The sequence below is a fragment of the Molossus molossus genome, unplaced genomic scaffold (assembly GCF_014108415.1).
Source record: "Molossus molossus isolate mMolMol1 unplaced genomic scaffold, mMolMol1.p scaffold_m16_p_28, whole genome shotgun sequence".
NCBI lineage: Eukaryota > Metazoa > Chordata > Mammalia > Chiroptera > Molossidae > Molossus > Molossus molossus.
In genome coordinates this window covers 1,528,247-1,554,375 of record NW_023425364.1, presented here as the reverse complement: position 1 = coordinate 1,554,375, position 26,129 = coordinate 1,528,247, and the positions used below count along the sequence as shown (strand labels likewise).

General features: G+C 46.7%; 2 protein-coding genes across 3 annotated transcripts in view; one reads left to right on the top strand and one right to left on the bottom strand.

Annotated features, from left to right (window-relative positions):
- The window catches only part of TNFRSF13B (TNF receptor superfamily member 13B), a 55,279-nt gene that overhangs the window by 10,175 nt on the left and 18,975 nt on the right, over positions 1 to 26,129 (bottom strand). For both annotated transcript variants that reach the window (XM_036278434.1, XM_036278435.1), the window contains exons 2-3: positions 11,665 to 11,800; positions 8,040 to 8,285 (exon numbers count right to left, since the gene is read on the bottom strand). In XM_036278434.1, coding sequence (XP_036134327.1) covers positions 8,040 to 8,285; positions 11,665 to 11,773 — 355 coding nt within the window. In that variant the 5' untranslated portion in view covers positions 11,774 to 11,800. The remainder of the gene's footprint in view (positions 1 to 8,039; positions 8,286 to 11,664; positions 11,801 to 26,129) is intronic.
- On the top strand, positions 18,414 to 20,873 carry LOC118641293 (translation initiation factor IF-2-like). Its single transcript, XM_036278383.1, has 2 exons — positions 18,414 to 18,434; positions 18,822 to 20,873. The coding sequence occupies exons 1-2, from the start codon at positions 18,414 to 18,416 to the stop codon at positions 20,871 to 20,873; spliced, it is 2,073 nt and encodes a 690-aa protein (XP_036134276.1).

Below are 26,129 nucleotides of genomic sequence, written 5' to 3'. Positions count from 1 at the left end.
CCGGTGACTCCTCCGTGGGCCGGTTCCTTGGCCTCCCACAGCGTCTGTTTCCTCTGCCTGGAACACCTTTGGCCACCTTGTCTCTCAAACATGCTTCTTTTCTTGTTTTCTTTTTTATCCTCATCTGAGGACATTTTTCCATTTTTTGTTCAGATAAAGTGGAAGGGAGAGAGAGACAGAAACATTGATGTGAAAGGGACACATCGAGTGGCTGCCACCCGCACAACCAAACAGGTCAGGGGACAAACTGCAACTGAGGTACATGCCCTTAGCGGGAACCGAACCCGGGTCTCTCCAGACCGCAGGCCAACGCTCTAACCGCTGAGCCAAACCAGCCAGGGCTCAAACATGTTTCTTTTTAAATGAATGACTGCCATACGCTGGGTGGGCTCTTGCTGGTCTTGACCGACTGATCTCCTGAAAACCTTCACAGCTCTGTGAAGTTCTAGACTCGCAGGCTCACAGAACCAAGCCTAAGGGACATGCTCCAGATCACAGTTACTGAGGACGCAAGTCAGGCCGGCTCCAAGGCTGTGCCATCACCCCAGGCCGCCTCAGTGGCCCCTCCTCGGTGCGCCTTCCTGGGCTGCAAGGCAGGGCAAGGCAGGCGGGCTGGTCAGGTTGCCACCATGCACTCAAGTTAATGGACCCTTTGCATGCGTTCCGTCCACTTTCTGTCTGTCCGGTCAGACTGACTTCCGTGGGCTCAGGACAGCAGCTGCCTGGCCCATGGACATGAAGCTTCCACAGTCCACAGTTCCAGGTCGAATGGAGGAACGACAGTCGGAGAGGGTTCATAAGAGACCTGAAGTGGGGTTCAGCGGGGCCAGGAAGGGGTGAGGAGTGAGGGGGGATGGCAGGATTTGGGGAGCCCACTAGTGGGATAGGATAGATCAACCACCAGCATGTGCACTGGATGTGGCCTGGTCACATGGTACCCTGCAGTCCCTGCCCTCAAACAGGTCCAGACCTGGTCCCTTCCCGGGGCACGTGGCCCAGGTACCTCCTGTTTACAATCTGCACTGACCCCAGCTCCTGCTCCACCTGCACACCCAGGAGTCAGACCCCAGGCCTGGAGAGACACAGAGCAGGGGCAGGCACAGCAACACAGTGAGCTACGGAGGACATGATACTGTAGCCAAGCCCTGGTGTGCGAGGAACAGCGAGGGCAGGTCAGTCGTGTCCATGCTGACCTAGCTGTCTCCCCAACACGTCCTTCCACAACCCCATCTACTCACCCTGAGGATCCGTCCCTGGAGCCACAGTGAGGCTCCCAGCTTCCACCCAGTGCCCTCCACGGATGGGGCTTGGCGGTGGTCACAAACAGGAATGGCTGAGTGTGCCCATGGGCAACAGGTCACTTCAGGGAGTGAGAATCCCATGGGCAGTGCTCTGGGATTTTGCTTTCCGAGTGAGGAAACTTGGAACCCATAGACTGAGCCTGAATCCCAGCTTGGCCATGCATTTAACGGAGTGACCCCCAGCAAGTAGCTGTGCATTTTGAGACTCAGTTTCTCAATCTGCAAAGTGGGTAGGATTGATCCAAATGGCATTTATTGCATCAGAGGTGGGAAACATTCCAGTTTTGGCTGGAAGAAGCAAATACATCCCAGGAGGAGGAGGAGAGACGTACGGAGTGAGCCACCGTTAGCTGAGCCAGCTGAATGCAGCAGACCCCAGCCACACCCCAGGCCACGAGGAATGACAACCACTGAGTCGTGGTACTGCTTGTTACATGGCACCAGCTGAGAAAAGAGGAAGAGACAACAGTCTAACCAAGCAGAGCTTGGAGCTGGCCAGCCCCCATTATCAGAGCACAGGCAGCCAGCCCTTTGGTATCTTGGCACCAGGGCCTGGCTAATGGGAATGATGTCATTATGAGGGAAGTCACAGCAAAGGGAAGTGACCAGCGGACTCCCTGGGAGTTTCAGGCCTGTTGTCTCTCCACTAACCAGCCAAGAGCAGTGTAAACACCAAGTGTTTATGGATCCACGCAGCACCCCCTCCCCTCCCTCTGACACCAGAGTAGGGTAGGAGAACCAAGCGGTGTTTCTGGGAGGACAAGCAGATCATCGTCCATGCCTGGCACTTGGTAGATACCTGCTCCAGGAGACACTTCTTATCAGGTCCAAAGTGGCCCAACTCCAACGTAAGCTTTATTACAGTGCTTGTCCTCCTCTTCCTTAGGAAGCCGTCACTGCCCGAGAACGGACCTGGAGACCTTGCTCACAGGTTACTTGCTGCCCTGTGTCTGAAGAACTCGGTCACCCTCCATCATAAGGCGTTCAACAACCTCTGGTCAACAGAGAAGGTAAACACTGCCCTCACCTTCTCCCACAACCACATCAAAATTACAGCTAAATGATAGAACAACCATCACTGAGAACCACCAGAACACCAGCTGAACAGAAGCCCTACAACTAAAGACACACAGCAGAGGACATGACAAGACGACAGGAGGGGGCGGAGACATGGAACAGGCACGTCCCACTCCCATGGTGTGGCAATGAAAAACCAAAAGGGACACCTTGTTGTAGAAATCACACCCAAGGAGTGAGGGGTCTCAACCCCACACCTGGCACCCCAGTCTGAGGCACCGGAGGTGTCTCCATAACACCCGGCTGTGAAAACAGGTGGAATTGTGCCCAAGCACAATGGAGGGCTTCTGGAGTCCTGGGCATCTTCTTGGGGGCCTCGCAGGCTTGTTTGCTCACAGACTCTCTTGCTCAGGGCTCCAGAGCAAAGGTAGCACCTTGAAAGGTGTCAGGGTCATCCCGGGAGAAACTGAATTGCAGCTCTCGATGGGGATGGACGTGCTGGCAGATGCCATTGCTCTTTGTTGAGCCCTTCCCCAGCCCAGCCGGCAGGCACAGGCAGGCACCAAAGCTGTGCCCTCTGTCAACATGGCTCGCACGGCGTGCCCCATGCTGGCAATGCCTGTCTCACCTGAGACCCTCCCTGACCCGAGCCTCTTCCAGTGGCTTTTCCACATAGTGGCCGCCTCAGCTCATGCTAAAGACTTTCCTAAAATCTTCCCAAGGTACACAAACCTCAAACAAGCAGCAGCTGGCTCATTGTGCCTTTTACCTCTTGCTAAGTGGTTTCCAGGCCAGCACAAGCAGCAACCAGTCTCAACTTGCAATGTAACTGCCATCAGATGGGCCCAAGCCTGGCATACGTGGTAGCCAATCTTGGCCTGGAACATAGCTTCAATTTAGTGTCCACCATCCTGGCACAATTGGCAGCTGGCCTCAATTCACACTGTCGTGACCACCAGAGGGTGCCAGCCTCAGTTCACAGTATAGCCTTTCTCAAGTTCCTCCAAGCCCAGCGCAAGAGGCGACCAACCAGACTACTTTGTAGATCCCACCAGGAAGCCCCAAGCCAGGCACAATAAGCAGCTGACCGTGGCCTGCACTGAAGCCCCTTCTAAGAGGCTCCAGAACCAACACACCCAGTGGCTGGCTTCAGACCTCACCAGAGCCCCACCTAACCAGCTCCATAAATGACACACCTGAAGGGGGGACTTGTCTGTCAACAGAGCCCTTTAAAGCAAATTTCACTCTGTGGGGCAAGCTCCCACACAACAGCTCATCTGCTCTAGTCATGGCTAGTCCTCACTGTCTATTAGCTGAGGGGCAGTTCCACCCAATGATATGCCAACAGCAATCACGGCTCAACTACAACAGGGGACACACAGAACCCACACTGGGATCACCTCTGGAGCACCTGGTTTAGGTGACCAGGGAGATGCCACTGGGCCCCATGGGACACCTACTACATAAGGTCACCCTGACAAGACTGGGAGATATAGCAGCTCTGCCTAACATGTAGAAACAAACACACTGAGGTGGCCAGAACGAGGAGACAAAGACACATGTCCCAAATGAAAGAAAAGGAGAAATCTAAAAGAAAAATCTAAACAAAATGGAGTCAAGCAATCTACCAGATACAGAGATCAAACACTGATTATAACGATGCTCAATGAACTTAGGGGAAGAATAGATTAACTCATTGAGAACTTCCACAAAGAAATAATAAATAAAAAGGAAATAGCAACCATAAGATAGAACCAGCCAGAAGTGAAGAATACAATAACTGAAATGAAGAATACATTAGATGGAATCAATAGCAGATTAGATGATGTACAGGATCAAACAGTGATTTGGAAGACAAGGTAACAGAAAACGCCCACTCAGAACAGCAAAATGATTTTTTAAAAAATTAGGACAGTTTAAGAGAAAAAATTAATATTTAGGAATCAGTTAACATGATACACCAAACAAAATGAAGAATAAAAATCATATCAATAGATCCAGAAAAAGTATTTGACAAATTCCAACATTAATTTATGATTAAAAACAAAAAACAGCCCTGGCCAGTTTGGCTCAGTGGTTAGAGTGTCAGCCTTTGGTCCAGAGAGACCCGGGTTCAGTTCCCACTAAGGGCATGTACCTCGGTTGCAGTTTGTCCCTGGCCCTGGTTGGGTCCTGTGGGTGGCAACCACTCGACGTGTCCCTTTCACGTCGATGTTTCTCTCTCTCTCCTTCCCACTCTATCTGAACAAAATACAGAAAAATGTCCTCAGGTGAGGATAAAAAACAAAACAAAACAAAAAAAACCTGCCAGCCAGGTGGGAATAGAGGAAACACACCTTAACATAATAAAGGCCATAAACGACAAACCTGCAGCTACCATCATACTCAAAGGTGAAAAGCTGTAGCTTTTTCTTTAACATAAGAACAAGACAAGGTTGTCCACTTTCTCCGTTTTTATTTAATATAATATTGGATCGTCTAGCCACAGCAATCAAATAAGAAAAAAAAATGAAAGGCATTTGATTTAGGAAGGAAGAAGTAAAACTGTCATTATTTGCAGATGACATGATACTATCTATATAGAAAGAACCCTAAAGATTCCACTAAAAAACTATTAGAACTGATAAACGAGTTCAGTAAAGTAGCAGAATACAAAATTAATATTCAGGAACCAGTTGTATTTGTATGCACCAATAACAAACTATCAGAAAGAGAAATTAAGAAAAAATTCCATTTACAATTGCATTATAAAGAACAAAATTCCTAGAAATAAATGTAATCAATATAGTAAAAGGCCTGTACTCAGAAAACTATCAGACATTGAAGAATTAATATATTGAAATGTCCATACTACCCAAAACAATCTATAGATTCAGTGCAATCCCTATCAAAGTACCAATTGTATTTTTCACAGAACTAGAATAAATAATCCTAAAATGTATATAAAACTACAAAAGACCCTGAATATCCAAACCACTATTGAGAAAGAAGAACTAAGTTTGAGGTCTTATGCTACCCGATATCAAACTATACTACAAGGCTGTAGTAATCAAAACAGCATGGTACTACCATAAAAAATAAACGCATAGATCAATGGAACAGAATAGAGGGCCCAGATATAAACCCACACCTATATTGTCAATTAAACTATGACAAAGGAGGAAAGAATACACAATGGGGTACTGAAAGTCTCTTCAATAAGAGGTTTTGAGAAACCTTGAGAGATATACACAAAAGAATGAAATGAAAACACTTTCTTACACCATATAAAAAAATAAACTCAACATGGATTAAAGATTTAAAAGTAAGACCTCAAATCATAAAACTCCTAGAAGAAAACATGGTCAGTATACTCTTTGACATTACTCTTAGTAATGTTTTTATGGATATGTATTTTTTTTTATTATTATTATTATTTATCCTCATTCGAGGACATTTTTCCATTTTTTGTACAGACAGAGCGGGAGGGAGAGAGAGAAAGAGAGAGAGAGGGAAACATCGATGTGAAAGGGACACATCGAGCGGCTGCCACCCGCACGACAAACCAGGGCCGGGGACAAACTGCAACCGAGGTACATGCCCTTAGCAGGAACCGAACCCGGGTCTCTCTGGACCGCAGGCGGACGCTCTAACCGCTGAGCCAAACCGGCCAGGGCTATGGATATGTATTTTTGAGCAAGGGAAACAAAAGCAAAAATAAACAAATGGGACAGCATCAAACCAAAAAGTTTTGCACAGTGAAGGAACCTTCAACAAAATGAAAAGACAATCTACTGAATGGAAAAAGATATTCACCAATGATACAAATATTTTGGATATTTACTCCTTGTACAATTTACAAGGAGTACAAGGAGTAAATATCCAAAATATATAAGAAACTCATACAACCTAACACACACACGTAATTTAATTTTTAAAAGTTGGGCAGAGGACCTAAGTAGACAAAGCCTGAAACACCAATCAGAAAGAATATATGTGCCCTTATGTTCATAGCAGCACTGTTTACAATTGCTAAGATCTGGAAACAGCCCAAGTGTCCATCAGTAGATGAGTGGATAAAAAAGCTTTGGTACATATACACAATGGAGTACTCCGGACCGCAGGCCGACGCTCTAACCGCTGAGCCAAACCGGCCAGGGCGACAATGGAGTACTATGCAGCTGTAAGAAAGAGAGATCTCGTATCATTTGAGATGACATGGAGGGACCTGGAGAGTGTTATACTAAGTGAAATAAGCCAGTCAGAGAAAGACAAATACCATATGATCTCACTTATTTGTGGAATATAATGAACAAAAAAAAAAAGCTGATGTAAACAGACCTAGAGACATAGAAAGGAGTACGGTTCAGACTGACAAACCTCAGGGGAGAGGGGCCAGAGGGAGGGATGAGATAAACCAAAAAACTTGTATGCATGTATGGGTAACCAATGGACATAGACAACAATGCTTGGGGGCGGGGGGCAGGATTGGGAGGAGGGTGTCTGCAGGGGAAAAAAGAGAAACGTCTGTAACAAAAATAAATAAATAAATAAATAAATAAATAAATAAATAAATAAATAAATAAAATAAAATAAAAATTGGGCAGAGGTCCTGAATAGACATGTCTCCAAAGAAGATATACAGATGGCCAATAGATACATGAAATGCTCAACATTACTAATTATCAGGGAAATGCAAATTAAAACCACAGTGAGATATGACATCACACCTCTCAGAAATGTTATCACCAATAAATCTACACACAAGTATTGGTAAGGATGTAGACACAAGGGGACTCTAGTACACTGTTGGTGGGAATGTAGACAGGTGCAGCCACTGTGGAAAACAGCAGGGAGTGTACTCAAAAAATTAAAAATAGAAGTACCATATGACCCTGCAATTCCACTTCTGGTATTTATCTGAAGAAATCCAAAATACCAATTCAAAAACATATATGCATGCCTGTGTTCAATGTAGCATTATTTATAATAGCCAAGATATGAAAACAAGCCAGGTTTACATCAGTGGATGAGTGGATAAAGAAGATGTGATACCTATATAAAATGGAAAATCACTAAGCCATAAAAGAACAAAACCTTGCCATTGCAACATTATAGATGGACCCAGATGGTATTATGCTCAGTGAAATAAGTCAGACAAAGACCCACACTATACAATTGCACTTACGTGTGGAATCTAAATAACAAAATGAAACAATAAACAAAACAGAAACAAATTCATAGATAGAGAATATATTGATAGTTGCCAGGTCTGGGTGAAAAAGGTGAAGGGGCTAAGCAGTACTAATTTCCAGTTATAAAAACACTCCTGGGGATGTAAAATACAGCATAGGAAACAGAGTCAGTAATATTGTAATAACTAGGTATGGTGTCATGTGGCTACTAGACTTAGTGGAGGGAACACTTCATAAGTTATATCAATGTTTAATCACTACATTATACACCTGAAACTAATATAATATTGTATGCCAACTCTAATTGAATTTTTTTTTTTTTTTTAATTTAGGAAAAGACTTTCAATGATCAGGTCTTCTCATCTCCTGCTTTCTTCTTGCCTGCAGACTTCTGGATACTTCCTGAATTTTCTCTTTTTCATCAATGGAGATCTGCGGAGATCTCCATTCATTTGTCTGGCCTCTTGACTTCCCACTTTGAAGACCCTCCTTATTTAGTCCTGGTGCCTGGCCTTCCACTCACTCAGAAACCGTGCAGGTGGCTTACCTGGACCTGCCTCCAAGCCTCTGTGCTCTGTTCCCTTGTACCTTCCCAAGTTGTCTGATCGGGTTTCAGCCTTCCCAGTCTTCTGTCTCCTGAGCTCTGATTGAAGGCTCACTTGGCTCCTGAAATTGTTCTCACAGAAGTATGTGCATTGCTTGGGGTGATGTCCACAGATGGGGGCACAGCTGATGCAGTCCCTCAGGAGCTGGTCATAGTATCTGCCTTGCTCCTTGCGGCAACTGAGTGACTCTGGGAGACAGAGATTGATGTTACTAGGTGACAGAGACCTGTAGGAACTGTAGGTCTGACCTCAAAGGGCATAAATTTTTTTAAAAATTACAGTCTAATTTCCCCAAAAGCTATTCCATGATAATCCAAGTTCTTTTTCAATATACAAATGTGTAGCTATACATTGTCCTCTAAGTACTGTTTTAGCCACATCACACAAATTTTGATATGTAGTATTTTTTATATATATATATATTTTTTTAATCCTCACCCGAGGATGTTTTTCCATTTTTTGTTCAGGTAGAGTGGGAGGGAGAGAGAGGATCAGAGAGAGAGAGAAACATCGATGTGAAGGGACACATCGAGTGGTTGCCACCCGCACAACCGACCAGGGCCGGGGACAAACTGCAACCGAGGTACGTGCCCTTAGCGGGAACCGAACCCGGGTCTCTCAGGACCGCAGGCCGACGCTCTAACCGCTGAGCCAAACCAGCCAGGGCTGTAGTATTTTTTATATCTAGCTTTAAATGTTTTTACTTTTCATTATTATTTTTTTCATTATGTATCCTTCAGTTTCTATACATATAAGGATTTTTCAGTTATCTTTAAAAATTGATATGTAGGTGATTACATTGTCACTAAAGTTCTTTACTTGCGTTTTTTTCAAACCTCATAAAGAAGAAACATATTGCCCTGGCCGGTTTGGCTCAGCGGTTGGAGCGTCGGCCTGCGGTCCAGAGAGGCCCGGGTTCGGTTCCCGCTAAGGGCACGTACCTCGGTTGCAGTTTGTCCCCGGCCCTGGTTTGTGGTGCGGGTGGCAGCCACTCGATGTGTCCCTTCACATCGATGTTTCTCTCTCTCTCTCTTCCTCTCTCTCCCTCCCGCTCTATCTGAACAAAAAATGGAAAAATGTCCTTGGGTGAGGATTAAAAAATAAAAAAAAATAAAAAAAATAAAGAAGAAACATATTTCATGTCAACATAGGATTAGAGAGGGAAGCCAGCATCTGTCTTTGGCAAGTTGGGAGGGGAGACAGGAAGGATGGTAGGAACACTCAAAATATTAATGTTTCTTTGGCCTTAATAATAAATGAGACTTACAGGAGTTTAAATAGGTATCAATTCCAAGAAGCAGAAGAAGCCAAGCAAAATAAGCCTAATCACACCTGCATGAAGAAAGCAACTTTAGTGCATAACAGAAACCTGCACTTTCACAGGGCGGCTTTCCATCGCCTTTAAAATAAGATAATATTTATATAAAAAGGCGCCTCAGGGGATTCTAAGGGCACATTTCAGAGGAAGCACAAGGCAGTGGTTAACACCACAGACCTCAAAACCAAGTAGTTCTACTAATTGCAGATTGTGGGGCCTTAACCAATATGTGCCTCAGTTTCCTCATTTCTGAGAGAGGAGTAATAACAATATTGACTTTTTAAGGCTGTTATGAGGATTTGAAGTTCCTAGCTCGATACCTGACACATGGAATGTAAATGGAAGGTCTATGTAGAATATTCATCTGTACCTCCTTGTAACCCCAACCTTTATGCCCTTAACAGAGTAAAGAAAAAAGCCATGAAGATGGTGAAATTGGGATCTCAGAGAAGATTCAAATGGCCCTGTTGTACCAGTGACCTCCCTCGCCCTGGCCCTGCCCCGACCCCAAGGTTCCACTGAGCCACACAGCACACAGGACCACTAACACTGCCACTCACGAGACGCAGTTGCCCTGATGGCACTGGTATTCCTGACGTTTTCTGAGCCCTCCTCCCATCCTCAGGGACCCCAGTGTGGCGGACACAGGTGCGCCTGAGCTCCTCAAACCACCAACCCTCACTCCCTGCCCTCGCCAAGCCTTCCTCTGTGCCTGATCTTCCCTCTTGCGTTGTCCCCTGTCCACGCCTTCGCCCACACGTGTGCGTTGGCCAGGAGTGCCATCCCCCTCGTCTGACTTTCACATCTACAAACTCTTAACAATCCATTTCAGGGGCGCTCCTCCAAGAACACTTTCCTGCTCCCCAGCGCCTCAGCTGAAGCTGGCTTCTCTCAACTGTGGCGTTGTATGGTGCTTTACCTTTATATCTTTGGGTTTTTTTTGTTTGTTTGTTTGTTTGTTTGTTTGTTTGTTTTAAATCCTCACCCGAGGACATTTTTCCGTTTTTTGTTCAGGTAGAGTGGGAGGGAGAGAGAGGACCAGAGAGAGAGAGAGAGAAACATCAATGTGAAAGGGACACATCGAGTGGCTGCCACCCGCACGACTGACCAGAGCCGGGGACAAACTGCAACCGAGGTACACGCCCTTAGCGGGAACCAAACCCGGGTCTCTCAGGACCACAGGCCGATGCTTTAACCGCTGAGCCAAACCGGCCAGGGCTACCTTTATATCTTAAAAGGTCATCTCTCCTATTAGATGATAACCTTCTGATATTGGGTCATGTAAAATTCCTATTTTAAAGGGGCTAGAGAGTTCCCTGAACACTTGCAGAATGACATACTGAATGTTCTATGTAATTAATGGAGAGTGGCTCACAGTCATGCCTTTGGAGTCAGAGACTTCTGGCCAAATCCTAACTTTTCCACTGTTATGCTGTGTGATCTTGGGCAAGTCACTAAGTTTCTCTGAGCTCCACTCAACAAGTATTTATGAAGCACATGCTATGTGTCAGGCACTGTCTGGTGGTTCGAACAGACCTGAAGCAAATACACATGAAAGAACATGACACTAATTGCGATAAGTTCCATTAAGGAAAAGCACAAGTTATAAAAAAAGAACAGCAAGCAAAATATATTTTTCAAGACAACCAGAGAAAACTGAATGTGGCCTGAGTAAAGACGATGTTAAGAGATTATTGCTGGGGGTGATGAGCTATTGAGGTTACATTTTAAAGGCTCTATATGTTAGGGATTCATGATCTAGTATTTACAGGTAAGTAATATGAGTTCTTGGATTTGTTTTAAATATTGGTTGGGGACTAAAACAGCAGAATTTTTAAAGCCAGTGTTGGGTAAACAAGGGTTTGTTACGTTATCCTCTCTATGTTAGATCATTTCTTAATAAAACGTTTACAAAGAAAGGGGGCGCAGAGAAGGAAAAGGGACTCTGATTTCTGTTGGGCAGTCAGGGAACAGCTCTGACATTTGCGCTGAGACTTGAGGTTGGGTAGGAGGGAGTCACGGGAAGAAGAATGAGGAGATGCTTTCCATGCAGAAGGGGCAACCTGTGCATGTTCAAGAAAATGCAAAGGGCTAGCGTGGCCAGAGCAGAAGGATGGAAGAGTAAGGGATGCCACACTGGACATCTTCCACCAACCCCTCCTCAGGCACCCAAGTGCAGTGGGGCCAGAAGGGCCGCTGCGAGGTGAGGGGTGATCCAGCTACCCCCTGGCTCAGGCCCCAGAACTCACTGCAGAAGGCCGTACAGGTGCGTGGAATCTGATGGCTGCAGATGGATCTGCAGGAGAGGCAGACATTCAACAGGGAGTCCCAGTATTTCTCTTCGGGGCACAACTCCATGGTCACCCCCACTGCAGGCCTGTGGAACTGAGAGGCAGAGAGTATGAGAGCACCCCACTGGAGGTTGGAAACCAGGCTCTGTCTCAGTAAGCAGAAGGGGGAGCAGACAAACTGGCTTGCAACTGCGGCTGCTGTTACTGGGGAACCCAGGGCAGCTACCTCACCACCCTGAGCCCATTTCCCGATCTGTGAAAATGCCTGCTTCAGGCCGCGCATCAGCTGTGCCTGCTCAATGCTGTTCTCTGCCCTCTTTAATTTTTTTTTAAGAGAGAGAGAAAGAAACATCGATGTGAGAGAGAAACATTGATTGGTTACCTCCCACACATGCCCCAACCAGAGCTCGAACCCACAGCCTAGGTATGTGACCTGATCGGGAATCAAACTTGCAACCTTTTGGTGTATGGGACAATGCTCCAGCCAACTGAGCCACACCGGCCAGGGCATCTGCCCTCCTTATGTGTCATGCCTCTGCCTACCACAGGATCTTTGCACATGCTGTACCATGATTGTGATGATTTGACATTGTGTCCCCCATTAACTATGCAGGGGCATCATGTAGGCAGGGGCTCTGTCTAACATTTTTGTTTACTGCTGGGTCCTGAGAACCTAGACAGAGCCTAGGACACAGTAGGTTCTTATTAACTGAATAAATAAAAGAAAAGCAAACCTAGTTAGTGCCTAGCATACAGCCAGTGGTCAATAAATGACAATTTCCCTCCCTTTTCTCTTTTACTGAGTTGTGAGACACACACAATGTCTGCCACATACAAAAGTTTTAAGTGTACAGCTTTGTAAATTTTTCCTTGTGTATACAATGCCCCCCTTTTCTGTAGGGATACATTCCAAGACCCTCAGTGGATGCTTGAACTGCAGAGAATACCAAACCCTATATATATTGTTTTTTCCTACACATACACACCTATGATATGTGTTTAATTTATAAAGTAGGCCCAGTAAAAAATTAACAACAGTAACTAATTATAAACTAGAATGACTCTAACAATACACTGTAATAAAATTATGTGAATGTGGTCTCTCTCACAATATTTTATCTACTGAATTCATCTTTTCACTTACAGGCAGCACCTTATAGCCTCTCTTTGGCATGTCTGAATTGCCAGTGTCACAACTGTGGTGCTTTGGGGCCATTATTTAGTAAATTAAGGGTGGCTTGAATGCAAGCACTGAAATACGGTGGCAGTTGCTCTGATGACCGAGGTGGTGATGGGGACACTGACAACTGAGGGGGTGACCATACACCGATAACCAAGGTGGTGACGGGGACACTGACACCCGAGGGGGTGACAGGTACACTGACACCCGAGGGGGTGACAGGTACACTGACACCCGAGGGGGTGATGGGGGCACACTGACAACCAAGGTGGTGACAGGTACACTGACAACCGAGGTGGTGACGGGACACTGACAATCGAGGTGGTGACGGGACACTGACAACCGAGGTGGTGACAGGTACACTGACACCCGAGGGGGTGACGGGGACACTGACACCCGAGGGGGTGACGGGGACACTGACACCCGAGGGGGTGACGGGGACACTGACACCCGAGGGGGTGACGGGGACACTGACACCCGAGGGGGACACTGACAACCGAGGGGGTGACGGGGTACACTGACAACCGAGGGGTGACAGGTACACTGACAACCGAGGGGGTGACGGGACACTGACAACCAAGGGGGTGACAGGTACACTGACAACCGAGGGGGTGACGGGACACTGACAACCAAGGGGGTGACGGGTACACTGACACCCGAGGGGGTGACAGGTACACTGACACCCGAGGTGGTGACGGGACACTGACAACCGAGGTGGTGACGGGACACTGACAACCGAGGTGGTGACGGGACACTGATAACCAAGGTGACCACTGGGCTGGGAGCCTGTACAGCATGGAGACCCTGGACAACAGGGTGAATCATGTCATCACACTACTCAAAACGATGCACAGTTTAAAACGTATAAATGATTTATTTCTGGAATTTTCCATTGACTATTTTTGGAGCACAGCTTACTGGGGGTAGTTGAAACTGCAAGAAACAACACTGCAGATAAAGTGGGGCTACTGTACATCTGTGTCACTACCACTGACATCAAGGTATAGGACACTTCTTGCACCGTAAAGGCTCCATTGGGCCCCTCCCAGGGGTGACTTCTATTCTGATTTGTATCACTGTGGGCTGTTAATGTTGCCCCTTCTTCCACATTTATGTCTGGTTACACTGTCTCCACGAGATATCAGACACTCTTCCTACTGATGGTCTGTCAGCAGGAGGCTTGTATTGTGAATCTCCCATTGGATTAACGCATCACCTGTTCCATAATATTCTGTCTTATTGCATGACGTTTGCTTTTTCTAGAACTCCCCCGTTTAAACACCCCACAATGTACTGTTTATTTTTTTAAAGAAAGTAAGCTGAGGAAAGACCAGTGGATCTCTGTTTAACATGGCAACTTTAACATCTTCCTTCCCTCTTGAAACCCTCCTAAGAGAACCGGAAAAAAGTATGTGTACTCAAAGACAAGAGAACAGATGAAGTTACTACAGCAGGGGACAGATATCAGCAACATTTTGGAAGATGGAGAGCAGATGGGCTGGGCTGAGTGACTTCAGGTTAAGATCTGCCCTGGCCGGTTTAGCTCAGTGGTTAGAGCGTCGGCCTGTAGTCCAGAGAGACCCGGGCTTGGTTCCCGCTAAGGGCACGTATCTCATTTGCAGTTTGTCCCCAGCCCTGGTTGGGTTGTGCGGGTGGCGGCCACTCGATGTGTCCCTTTCATGTTTCTCTCTCTCTCTCTCTCTCTCTCTCTCTCTCTCTCTCTCTCTCTCTTCCTTTCTCTTTCTCCCACTCTATCTGAACAAAAAAAAAAAAAGGAAAAAGTGTTCTCAGGTGAGGATAAAAAAATAAAATAAAATAAAAAAAGAAGGGTGTACTATTTTAAAGGAAGAACATGCATAGAACAAATAAGAATTACTAGAAAATTTAAAATATAATGCTCAGAATAAACATCAATGGAAGGATTATAAAATGTAGTTGAAGAAATTTCCCACAGAATAGGGAGAAAAAAGATTTTTTTAAAATTATGGAATCATTTCAAGAGGTCCAAAGGTTGGCTAATGGGAATTCTGAGAAAACAGACTTAAAGGACATTTGCTTCCAGATTCAAAGAAACAATCTGGCCCTGGCCGGTTTGGCTCAGCGGTTAGAGCGTCGGCCTGCAGTCCGGAGAGACCCGGGTTCGGTTCCCGCTAAGGGCATGTACCTCGGTTGCAGTTTGTCCCCGGCCCTGGTCGGTTGTGCGGGTGGCAGCCACTCGATGTGTCCCTTTCACATCGATGTTTCTCTCTCTCTCTCTGTTCCTCCCTCTCCCTCCCACTCTACCTGAACAAAAAAAAAAAAAAAAAAAAGGAAAAATGTCCTCGGATGAGGATAAAAAAAAAAAAATTCAAAGAAACAATCTGGCATAATAAATTCTCACAAACCAAGACCCATCATCAGAAATTTTAGAGCACCAGAGATTAAGATCAGATTCTGAAGCCTTCTTGAGAATGAGAAGAAAAGAAATATATGCTTTGCAAAAATCGTTTGGAAAAGTCACAAATGGGCTCCAGCCCTCCACAAACAACAGCCAGTAATCCCTGAGGAGAGGGAGAACTAGATTTCCAGAGTTATCACAACATAAGACTCAAAATGTTTAGTTCCCAACAAACTTACAAACTGTGCAAAGAAACAGGAAAACATGGCACATTCATAGAAAAAGAATTTGACAAAAACCATCCCTGAGGAAACTGAGACATTGGAAATTAAATCCACTGTTTTTAATATGTTAAAGACAGTTGGAAACCATGGACAAAGAACTAAAGGAAATCAGAAAAATAATGTACAAAAAAAATGAGAATATGAATTTATAGAGAAAAGTTACATAAAGGAAAACAAAACTTGTAAGCCACCAATATTTCTTTCAGTAGGTGAGTGGGTAAATACACTGTAGTACATTCAAACAATGGAATTTATTCAGCACTAAAAGGACATGAGTTACCGAGTCATGAAAAGGCACGGGGGAGCCTTAAATGCATACAACTAACAGAAAGAAGCCAAGCTGAAAAAGCTACTGTACGATTCCAAATATGTGACATTCTGGAAACAGCAAATCTATGAAAGCAGTAGAAAAATCGGTGGTGGTCAGGGTTGAGAGGAGGGAGAGGTGAAAAGGCAGAGCACAGAGATTTCACAGGGCAGGGAAACTATTCTGTATGATATATCATGGTGGATACATACCATTATACATTTGTCAAATCCCATACAATGGACAGCACCAAGTGTGAACCCCAGTGTAAACAATGGACTGTGGATAGTAATGATGTATTAATGTAGGTCCATCACTTTTAACAATGTATCAGGAGGTGTAGGACGTTATAGTGACGGAAGCTGTGCACGTGGCAGGGGGCGGAGGGGGGGAGAGGGGTAAGAGGTATATGGGAATGTTTGTACTTTTCATTCATTTTTCCTGTGAACCCCAAACTACTCTTTTAAACAGTCTATTAAAAATGGAAACAAACAGGAATTCCAGAATGGAGAAGTCCAACGACTGAGATGAAGAATCTCACTGAAGGGTCCACAGCAGATTTGAGCCAGTGGGTAAAAGGATCAATGAACCTGAAGATAAAACAACTGAAATTACTTAGTCTGAGAATCAGAAATAAAAAAGAATGACAGAAATAATCAGAACTTGAGGAACTTGTGGGACCACAAAGGGGCAAAACAATTGTAAGAAATAATGATTGAGGCCCCGGCTGGTTTGGTTCAGCGGTTAGAGCGTCGGCCTGCGGTCCTGAGAGACCCGGGTTCGGTTCCCGCTAAGGGCACGTACCTCGGTTGCAGTTTGTCCCCGGCCCTGGTCGGTTGTGTGGGTGGCAGCCACTCGATGTGTTCCTTTCACATCGATTTTTCTCTCTCTCTCTCTGTTCCTCTCTCTCCCTCCCACTCTACCTGAACAAAAAATGGAAAAATGTCCTCGGGTGAGGATTAAAAAATAAAAATAAAATAAAGAAATAATGATTGAGAACTTTCCAAATCTTAGAAAAGTCCTAAATATACATGTTTGGGGATATTGGTGAACTCCAAGCAGGTTAAACTTAAACAGACCCACACTGAGACACATAATAATAACATTGTCAAAATCCAAAGAGAAAGAAAATGTTCTGAAAGCAGCAACTTGTGACGTACAGGGGATTCTTAATAAAATTAACGACTGATTTCTCATCAGAAATAAATGTAGCTAGCAAGCAATGGGATGAGATATTTAAAGTCCTAAAACAAACAAACAAACAAACAAAACACCCTGTCAACCAAGAATGGTGTATCCATCAAAACTAGTTTTCAGCCCTGGCTGGTTTGGCTCAGCGGTTAGAGTGTCGGTCTGCGGTCCAGAGAGACCCGGGTTCGGTTCCCGCTAAGGGCACGTACCTTGGCTGCAGTTTGTCCCTGGCCCTGGATGGTCGTGTGGGTGGCAGCCACTCAATGTGTCCCTTTCATGTCGAGGTTTCTCTCTCTCTTCCTCCCACTCTACCTGAACAAAAAAAAAAAACACACAAACAAACTAGTTTTCAAAAATGAAGGAAACATGGAGGGACCTGGAGGGTGTTATGCTAAGTGAAATAATCCAGTCAGAGAAAGATCTCATGATCTCACTTATTTGTGGAATCTAACGAACAAAACAGATCCAGAGTCATGGAAGCAGGGAACAGACTGACGAGCCTCAGAGGGAAGGAGGGTGCAGGTGGGAAGAGACAAACCAAAGAACTTATATGCACATATGCACAACCAATGGACAGAGACAATAGGGTGGGAAAGGCAGGAGGGGCTGGGTGTGGGGAGGAGGGTGTCAAAGGGGAAAAAAGGAGGGACATCTGTAATACTTTCAACAATAAAGATTTTATATATATATATATATTTAATGGAGATGAAATGAAGACATTTCCAGACAGCCAAAGCTGAGGGTGTTCATTATCTTAGACCTGCCCTACAAGAAATGCCAAAAGGAGTCCTTCATGCTGAAATCAAAGTACACTGGACAGTAACCTGAAGACATAAGAAAAAATAAGAGCCCCGGCCAGTTTTGCTCAGAGGTTAGAGCGTCAGCCCGCAGACCAGAGAGGCCCGGCTTCGGTTCCTGCTAAGGGCACGTACCTTGGTTGCAGTTTGTCCCCAGCCCTAGTTGGGGTTGTGTGGGTGGCAACCACTCGATGTGTCCCTTTCATGTCGATGTTTCTCTCTCTCTTTCCTCCTCTCTCCCTCCTGCTCTATCTGAAGATAAATGCAAAAAATGTCCTCGAGTGAGGATAAAAAAAAAAAAAGAAAGAAAAAATAAGGAACACTGGTAAAGGTAACTACATAGATAAATATAAAAGTTTTATTATTGTACTTTTTGTGTACTGTAGTTTGTAACTCCTCTTTTTCCCTGGATGATTCAATGGGCCAATGCACAAAGCAATGATTAGAAATCTATGCTACTGGGCATAAAATGTGTAACAATGTAATAGGAGGGGACAGAGGGATAGGAACAGTGTTTGAAAACCACTCACACTAAGTTCGTATTTTTCAAACAATTTGTCATAAATCTAAGATGTTCATTGTAACCCCCAAGGTAACCAATACAAAAAAAAAATAACTTGAAAATACAGAAAAGGAAAGAAAGGAAATTGAAGCAATTAATCAAGTAAATAGAGAAAGGTCAGTGATGGGTCTTGTCAGAAGCAGGGTGGCTTGAGAGGTCTCCCTCCCTGGTCTCTCCTCCTGAAGTTATACCAAGTTGAACGTCTATAATTCAACAAAGGATTCCATGTTCAACACACAAACACGTCTCGAGATCCACACACTGAAACACCTAAAGATGGGTGAACCGGAGTGAACAGGGGAGGAGCGGAGGGAGAAAGGAGCTCGCTGCGGGTCTCAGGCGAGGGGAGGAGTCAGCTTGCAGCACAGTCTCTGAGGCCCTGCGGAGCCGGGAGCGCCCTGCCCGAGTGCCCAGCAGCCTGCGGAGCAGGGAGAGCGCCCTGCCCGAGTGCCCAGCAGCCAGCGGAGCAGGGAGCGCCCTGCCCGAGTGCCCAGCAGCCTGCGGAGCAGGGAGAGCGCCCCTGCCCGAGTGCCCAGCAGCCAGCGGAGCAGGGAGAGCGCCCTGCCCGAGTGCCCAGCAGCCAGCGGAGCAGGGAGAGCGCCCTGCCCGAGTGCCCAGCAGCCAGCGGAGCAGGGAGCGCCCTGCCCGAGTGCCCAGCAGCCTGCGGAGCAGGGAGAGCGCCCTGCCCGAGTGCCCAGCAGCCAGCGGAGCAGGGAGAGCGCCCTGCCCGAGTGCCCAGCAGCCAGCGGAGCAGGGAGCGCCCTGCCCGAGTGCCCAGCAGCCTGCGGAGCAGGGAGAGCGCCCTGCCCGAGTGCCCAGCAGCCTGCGGAGCAGGGAGAGCGCCCCTGCCCGAGTGCCCAGCAGCCTGCGGAGCAGGGAGAGCGCCCTGCCCGAGTGCCCAGCAGCCAGCGGAGCCGGGAGCGCCCTGCCCGCGTGCCCAGCAGCCTGCGGAGCAGGGAGAGCGCCCCTGCCCGAGTGCCCAGCAGCCTGCGGAGCAGGGAGAGCGCCCTGCCCGAGTGCCCAGCAGCCAGCGGAGCAGGGAGCGCCCTGCCCGAGTGCCCAGCAGCCAGCGGAGCAGGGAGAGCGCCCTGCCCGAGTGCCCAGCAGCCAGCGGAGCAGGGAGAGCGCCCTGCCCGAGTGCCCAGCAGCCAGCGGAGCAGGGAGAGCGCCCTGCCCGAGTGCCCAGCAGCCAGCGGAGCAGGGAGCGCCCTGCCGAGTGCCCAGCAGCCTGCGGAGCAGGGAGAGCGCCCTGCCCGAGTGCCCAGCAGCCAGCGGAGCAGGGAGCGCCCTGCCCGAGTGCCCAGCAGCCTGCGGAGCAGGGAGAGCGCCCTGCCCGAGTGCCCAGCAGCCAGCGGAGCAGGGAGCGCCCTGCCCGAGTGCCCAGCAGCCTGCGGAGCAGGGAGAGCGCCCCTGCCCGAGTGCCCAGCAGCCTGCGGAGCAGGGAGAGCGCCCCTGCCCGAGTGCCCAGCAGCCTGCGGAGCAGGGAGAGCGCCCTGCCCGAGTGCCCAGCAGCCTGCGGAGCAGGGAGAGCGCCCCTGCCCGAGTGCCAGCAGCCTTGCGGAGCAGGAGAGCGCCCTGCCCGAGTGCCCAGCAGCCTGCGGAGCAGGGAGAGCGCCCCTGCCCGAGTGCCCAGCAGCCTGCGGAGCAGGGAGAGCGCCCTGCCCGAGTGCCCAGCAGCCTGCGAGCAGGGAGAGCGCCCTGCCCGAGTGCCCAGCAGCCAGCGGAGCAGGGAGCGCCCTGCCCGAGTGCCCAGCAGCCTGCGGAGCAGGGAGAGCGCCCCTGCCCGAGTGCCCAGCAGCCTGCGGAGCAGGGAGAGCGCCCTGCCCGAGTGCCCAGCAGCCAGCGGAGCAGGGAGAGCGCCCTGCCCGAGTGCCCAGCAGCCAGCGGAGCAGGGAGAGCGCCCTGCCCGAGTGCCCAGCAGCCTGCGGAGCAGGGAGAGCGCCCTGCCCGAGTGCCCAGCAGCCTGCGGAGCAGGGAGAGCGCCCTGCCCGAGTGCCCAGCAGCCTGCGGAGCAGGGAGAGCGCCCTGCCCGAGTGCCCAGCAGCCAGCGGAGCAGGGAGAGCGCCCCTGCCCGAGTGCCCAGCAGCCTGCGGAGCAGGGAGAGCGCCCTGCCCGAGTGCCCAGCAGCCAGCGGAGCAGGGAGCGCCCTGCCCGAGTGCCCAGCAGCCTGCGGAGCAGGGAGAGCGCCCTGCCCGAGTGCCCAGCAGCCAGCGGAGCAGGGAGAGCGCCCTGCCCGAGTGCCCAGCAGGCCTGCGGAGCAGGGAGAGCGCCCTGCCCGAGTGCCTAGCAGGCCCTGCGGAGCAGGGAGCGCCCTGCCCGAGTGCCCAGCAGCCAGCGGAGCAGGGAGCGCCCTGCCCGAGTGCCCAGCAGCCAGCGGAGCAGAGTAGCGCCCCTGCCCGAGTGCCCAGCAGCCTGCGGAGCAGGGAGAGCGCCCTGCCCGAGTGCCCAGCAGCCAGCGGAGCAGAGTAGCGCCCCTGCCGGAGTGCTCAGCACACTGCAGCTGCCCCCAGTGTCCGGGGCAGGAGTGGGCAGAGGTGTGGCTGTGGCTGCCTCCGGGCTGCCATCCCAGGCAGGTAAGCAAAGCCATGGGGCTGGCCACCTGCCCTCACCCTCCCAGAGCCGGCAGCAGAGGGTGTTGGGACAGAGCGCGCGCTCTCAGCCCTGAGAACTGGAAAGACAAGTGTTTCTCCTCGAGTGGCAGGCACAGGGGGCCGCTAATCCCAGCGCCAGGGTGGAGACAGAGGCGGGGCATGAAGGTCTGGTCACCATTGCTGGGAGGGGAGGAGTCCCAAATGCACAAGCCAGCCTCTCCCAGGTCACCCCACCTGGACCCCCCATGGCTGAGCCCAGGGGAGGAGGACACTCCCCCTCCGGGCAGCCCTGCCGGCAGCAGGCAGCGTCGTTGCAGAGACAGTGCTGGGATTTTATGGGCTCTGAATCCCACCTCGTCACATTCCCCCAGGGGAGTTGCACTCTGAGAGTAGGTGACCTGGTCACAGAGAAGATGCTGTCTCCCCAGGGAACCCAGGCATTTCTCACCGCCCTGCCACGACCCGGGCAGCCAGAGCAGTGGAGGAGAAACTAAGCTCGTGCTTTGTGTCACCTACTGGAAACCAAAAGAAAGGCCTCTTCTCACCAAACGACTAAATAGAGAAGTGACACTCTTTTTTAAAAGCAGATTTTATTCCTATAAGTGCCTAGGCAGAGAGAGAGCCCATCAAATACCATGGAAACCAAGGCAGCTGAGCAAGAAAATAAAAAATCTCCAGGAAACACACGTAAAGGCATGGAACTCTGTGGTTTGAAGGACACAGAATTCAGGATTGCCTTCTGAGAAAACTCAACAAGATACAAGAAATCACATAGGCAGTTTACCAAACTCAGAAGTAAAATCAACAAACAAAAGAAATACTTTACAAAAGAGACTGAAACCTTAAAAAAAAAAAAAGAAAGAAATTCTGGAACTGAAGAATTCAATAAAAGAAATAAACAATGAACTCACCAGCTTAGGAAACAGAGTGGACCAGATAAAGAAAAGAATTGGTGATATCAAAGATAGAAATCTAGAAATGATGCAAAGAGGGAAGGAGAGAGAGACTTGAGAGGAGAAATAAATAAATGAAAGAACTATTTGCCTCCATCAGAAAAAGCAACATAAGAATAATGGGTTTACCAGAAGGAGAAGAGAGAGAAAGGAATAGAAACCCTATCTAAACGAGTAGTTGACAAGAACTTTTTATGGAAAAAGCTGGATCCTCAAGTATAAGAAGCAAACAGAACACCTAGTTATATCAGTCCAAAAAAGGCCTTCTCCAAGGCACATTGTATTAAAACTGCCAAATATTAATGACAAAGAAAGAATTCTCAAGGCAGCCAGGGAAAAGATGACAGTAACCTGTAAAGGAAAGCCCATTAGAATATCAGCAGAAACCCTACAAGCTAGGAGAGAGTTGAATCAAAGATTTAAACCACTGAAAGAGAGAAATGGCCAGCCAAGGATAATATATCCAGCAAAATTATCCTTTAGATATGAAGGAGAAATAGAGTTTTTTCACATACAGAAGTTGAGGAAATTCACCACCCCTAGACCTGCATTACAGGAAATACTGAAGGGTGTTATCCTACCTAAAACTAAAAGGCAAAAGGATACAAAACAGAAGCAGGAAATTGCAATTCTTATTCAGAATAGAGTATTATATACTTAAATATAGCCTAAAGGTTAAAGGAGGTAAAAACATTTGAAAAGAGAGAAGAATCCCTGGCTGGTATCACTGAGTTGGTCGGAGCATCATCCTTTGCACGAGACAATTGTGGGTTCTATTTCTGGTCAGGGCACATACCTAGGTTCCAGGTTTGATATCTGGTCTGGGCATGTATGGGAGAGATTGATGTATCTCTCTCACATCAATGTTTCTCTCTCTCCCTTCCTCCCTCTCTAAAATCAATAAAGGAAAAAAATTTTTTTAAATAATAAAAACAAAAATAAAAAAGAGAGAGAAGTCCTGGTGTGGCTCAGTGATTGAGCATTGACCCATGCACAAGAGGTCACAGGTTTGATTCCTGGTCAGGACACACACACACACACACACACACACACACACACAGAAAGAGAACTGAGGCACACAACATTAAAAAAGAAGGACCAGAGGGGAAAAAACCCATAGAATAACAAGAAACTAAAACAACAGATAGAAACACAAGGGAAAAGAAACAATGGAGACAGAATTACCAAGAAAGAAAAGATATAACGGCTATAGGAAATCCTCATACATCACCTTAAATGTAAAGGGACTGAACTCAGCAATTAAAAGACAGAGAGTAGCAGACTGAATAACAAATAAATGAACCCATCCATCCGCTGGCTTCAGGAGACACATCTCACCTGTGAGGACAAATATAGACTCAAAAAGAGAGGGTGGAAAATGGTTCTCCAAGCAAACGGCATCCAGAGGAAAGAAGCTATAGCCGTACTTACATCTGACAAAATAGATTTCAAGTTAAAAAGGTAACGAGACAAAGATGGGCATTTTATAATGACAAAGGAGACAATACGCTAAGAAGACATAACAGTTATCAATATATATGCACTCACTCAAAGAAAGTCAACTGATTGAATGGGAGAAGATATTTTCAAACATCTTCCATAAATATAGAAAGAACTCATACAATTCAACAACAACAACAAAAACGATTCAATTAAAAAGTGGGCAGAGGACCTACACAGACGCTTTTCCCAAGAAGAAATACAAATGGCCAACAGGTATATGAAAACATGCTCAACTTCACTGGCTATTAGGGAAATGCAAATCAAAACTACAATGAGATACCACCTCACACCTGTTAGAATGGCTGTTATTAAGAAGACGAGTACACGAAGTATTGGAGAGGATGTGGAGAAAAAGGAACCCTCATTCACTGCTGATGGGAATGTAAACTGGTACAGCCTCTATGGAAAACCGGATGAAGGTCCTCAAAAAATTAAGATTAGCATTACCATATAACCCAGCAATCTCTCTTCTGGGTATCTACCAAAAATCTTTGAAAACATCTATTCAGAAAGATATATGTACCCCTATGTATATTGCAACATTATTCACAGTGACCAAGACATGGAAACAATCGAAGTGTCCTGGAATAGAGGATTGGATAAAGAAGATGTGGTACATATATACTGTGGAATACTACTCAGCCATTAGAAAAGATTAAATACTGCCACTTGTGACCACATGGGTAGGTCATAAGGATATCATGCTAACCGAAATAAGTCAGATGGGAAAAGTTAAGCACCATATGATTTTACTCATTCATATGTGGGATATAAAACTCAAAGCAACAGCTTGGTCGGTGTGGCTCACTGGTTGAGCATCGACCCATGCAGCAAGAGGTCACCAGTTTGATTCCCGGTCAAGGCACAAGCCCAGATTGTGGGATAAATCCCCAGTGGGGGGCATGCAGGAGGCAGTCAATCGATGTTCTCTCTCATGGATGTTTCTATCTCTCTCTCCCTCTCTCTTCCTCTCTCTCTCAAATCAATAAAGAAAGAAAAAGTCTCTAAAAAAACAAAAAACAACAAACAAGACAAGAAAACAAACAAAAACTCATGGACACAGACAACAGCATGGTGGTTTCCAGAGAGAAAGGAAGTGGGGGCAGTAAAGGGTAAAGGGGGCAAATATATGGTGATGGAAGGAGATTTGACTTTGGGTGGAGGGCACACAATGCAATATACAGATGATGTATTATAGAATTGTACACTTGAAACCTACATACTTTTATTAACCAATGCCACATCTATATATTTTTCTTTAAACTGCAGTCTTCAAGAATACTAACAAATAAAGAGCTAAAAAAGAAATGGCAGTAATGGAGGAATTGAGGGGGAAAAATATAAGACATACAGAAAACAGATAAGTGATAAAAGTAAATCTTTTATCAGTAATCACATTATTGTGATGGACTAAACAACCCTATTAAAAGGCAGAAGTTGGCATATTGGATTTATAAAAAAAAACAATATTCATCTGTATGCTGTCTACAAGAGACTTACTTTAGTAATTTATTTTATATGTTTTTATCGATTTTTTAGAGAGAGAGAGAGGGAGAGCACGAAAGAAACATTGATGTGAGAAACATCAGTTGGCTACTTCCTGCACACCTCCAACTGGTGATCAAGTCCACATCCTGGGCATGTGCCCTGACCAGAATCAAACAGGGACCTCTCAGTCTATGGGGTGACACTCAATCCACTGAGCCACACTGAGCAAGAAAGAGACTTACTTTAGATAAAAGAACACAAAGAGGTTGAAAATAAAACAATAGTGTCCAGCAGTGTGGCTCAGTGGATTGAGCATGTCCCATGCACTGAGAGGTCCAGGTTCAATTCCTGGTCAGGGCACATGCCCAGGTTGTGGGCTCAATCCCCAGTAGGGAGCATGGAAGAGGCATCTGATAGATGTTTCTCTCTCACCTTGATGTTTCTATCTCTCTCTAAAATAAAAAATCAACAAAAACATATTTTTTAAAAATAAATAAATAAATAAAACAATGGACAAATATAATCTATGGAAGTAATGGCCAAAAGAGAGCTGAGGTGGCTATATTATTATTCACCAAAATAGACTTTATTTATTTATTTATTTAATCCTCACCTGAGGACATTTTTCCATATTTTGCTCAGATAGAGTGGGAGGGAGAAAGAGAGAGAGAGAAACATCGACGTGAAAGAGACACGTCAAGTGGTTGACACCCACACGACCCAACCATGGCCGGGGACAAACTGCAACCAAGGTATGTGCCCTTAGCGGGAACCGAACCTGGGTCTCTCTGGACCGCAGGCCAATGCTTTAACCACTGAGCCAAACCAACCAGGGCAACAAAATAGACTTTAAATAAAAAAAGGTTACAAGAGACAAAGAAGTACAATATATATTGATAAAAATTTTGATACAGTAAGAAGACATAACAATTATAAACACATACGCACATAACAAGAGAGCCTCAAAATATATAAAATAAAAAATGACAGAACTGAAGGGAGAAATAAATAGTTCTACAATAATATTTGTATATATTACTACCCCACTTTCAGTAATAGGTAGAAAAAACAAACAAAAAGTCAATAAGAAAAGAAAGGATTTGAACAACACTACAAACCAATGACACATAACAGACATATGCAGAATACACATTCTTCCTCAGTGTACACAGAACATTATCCAGGATAGA

What these genes read in the sequence shown, in the direction of transcription:
- LOC118641293 (XM_036278383.1), top strand. Translation starts at nt 18,414, where the DNA reads ATGTTCATTGTAACCCCCAAG. An exon ending in TGTTCATTGTAACCCCCAAG is followed by an intron (nt 18,435 to 18,821) that starts GTAACCAATACA and finishes AGTGCCCAGCAG; the next exon opens with CCTGCGGAGCAGGGAGAGCG.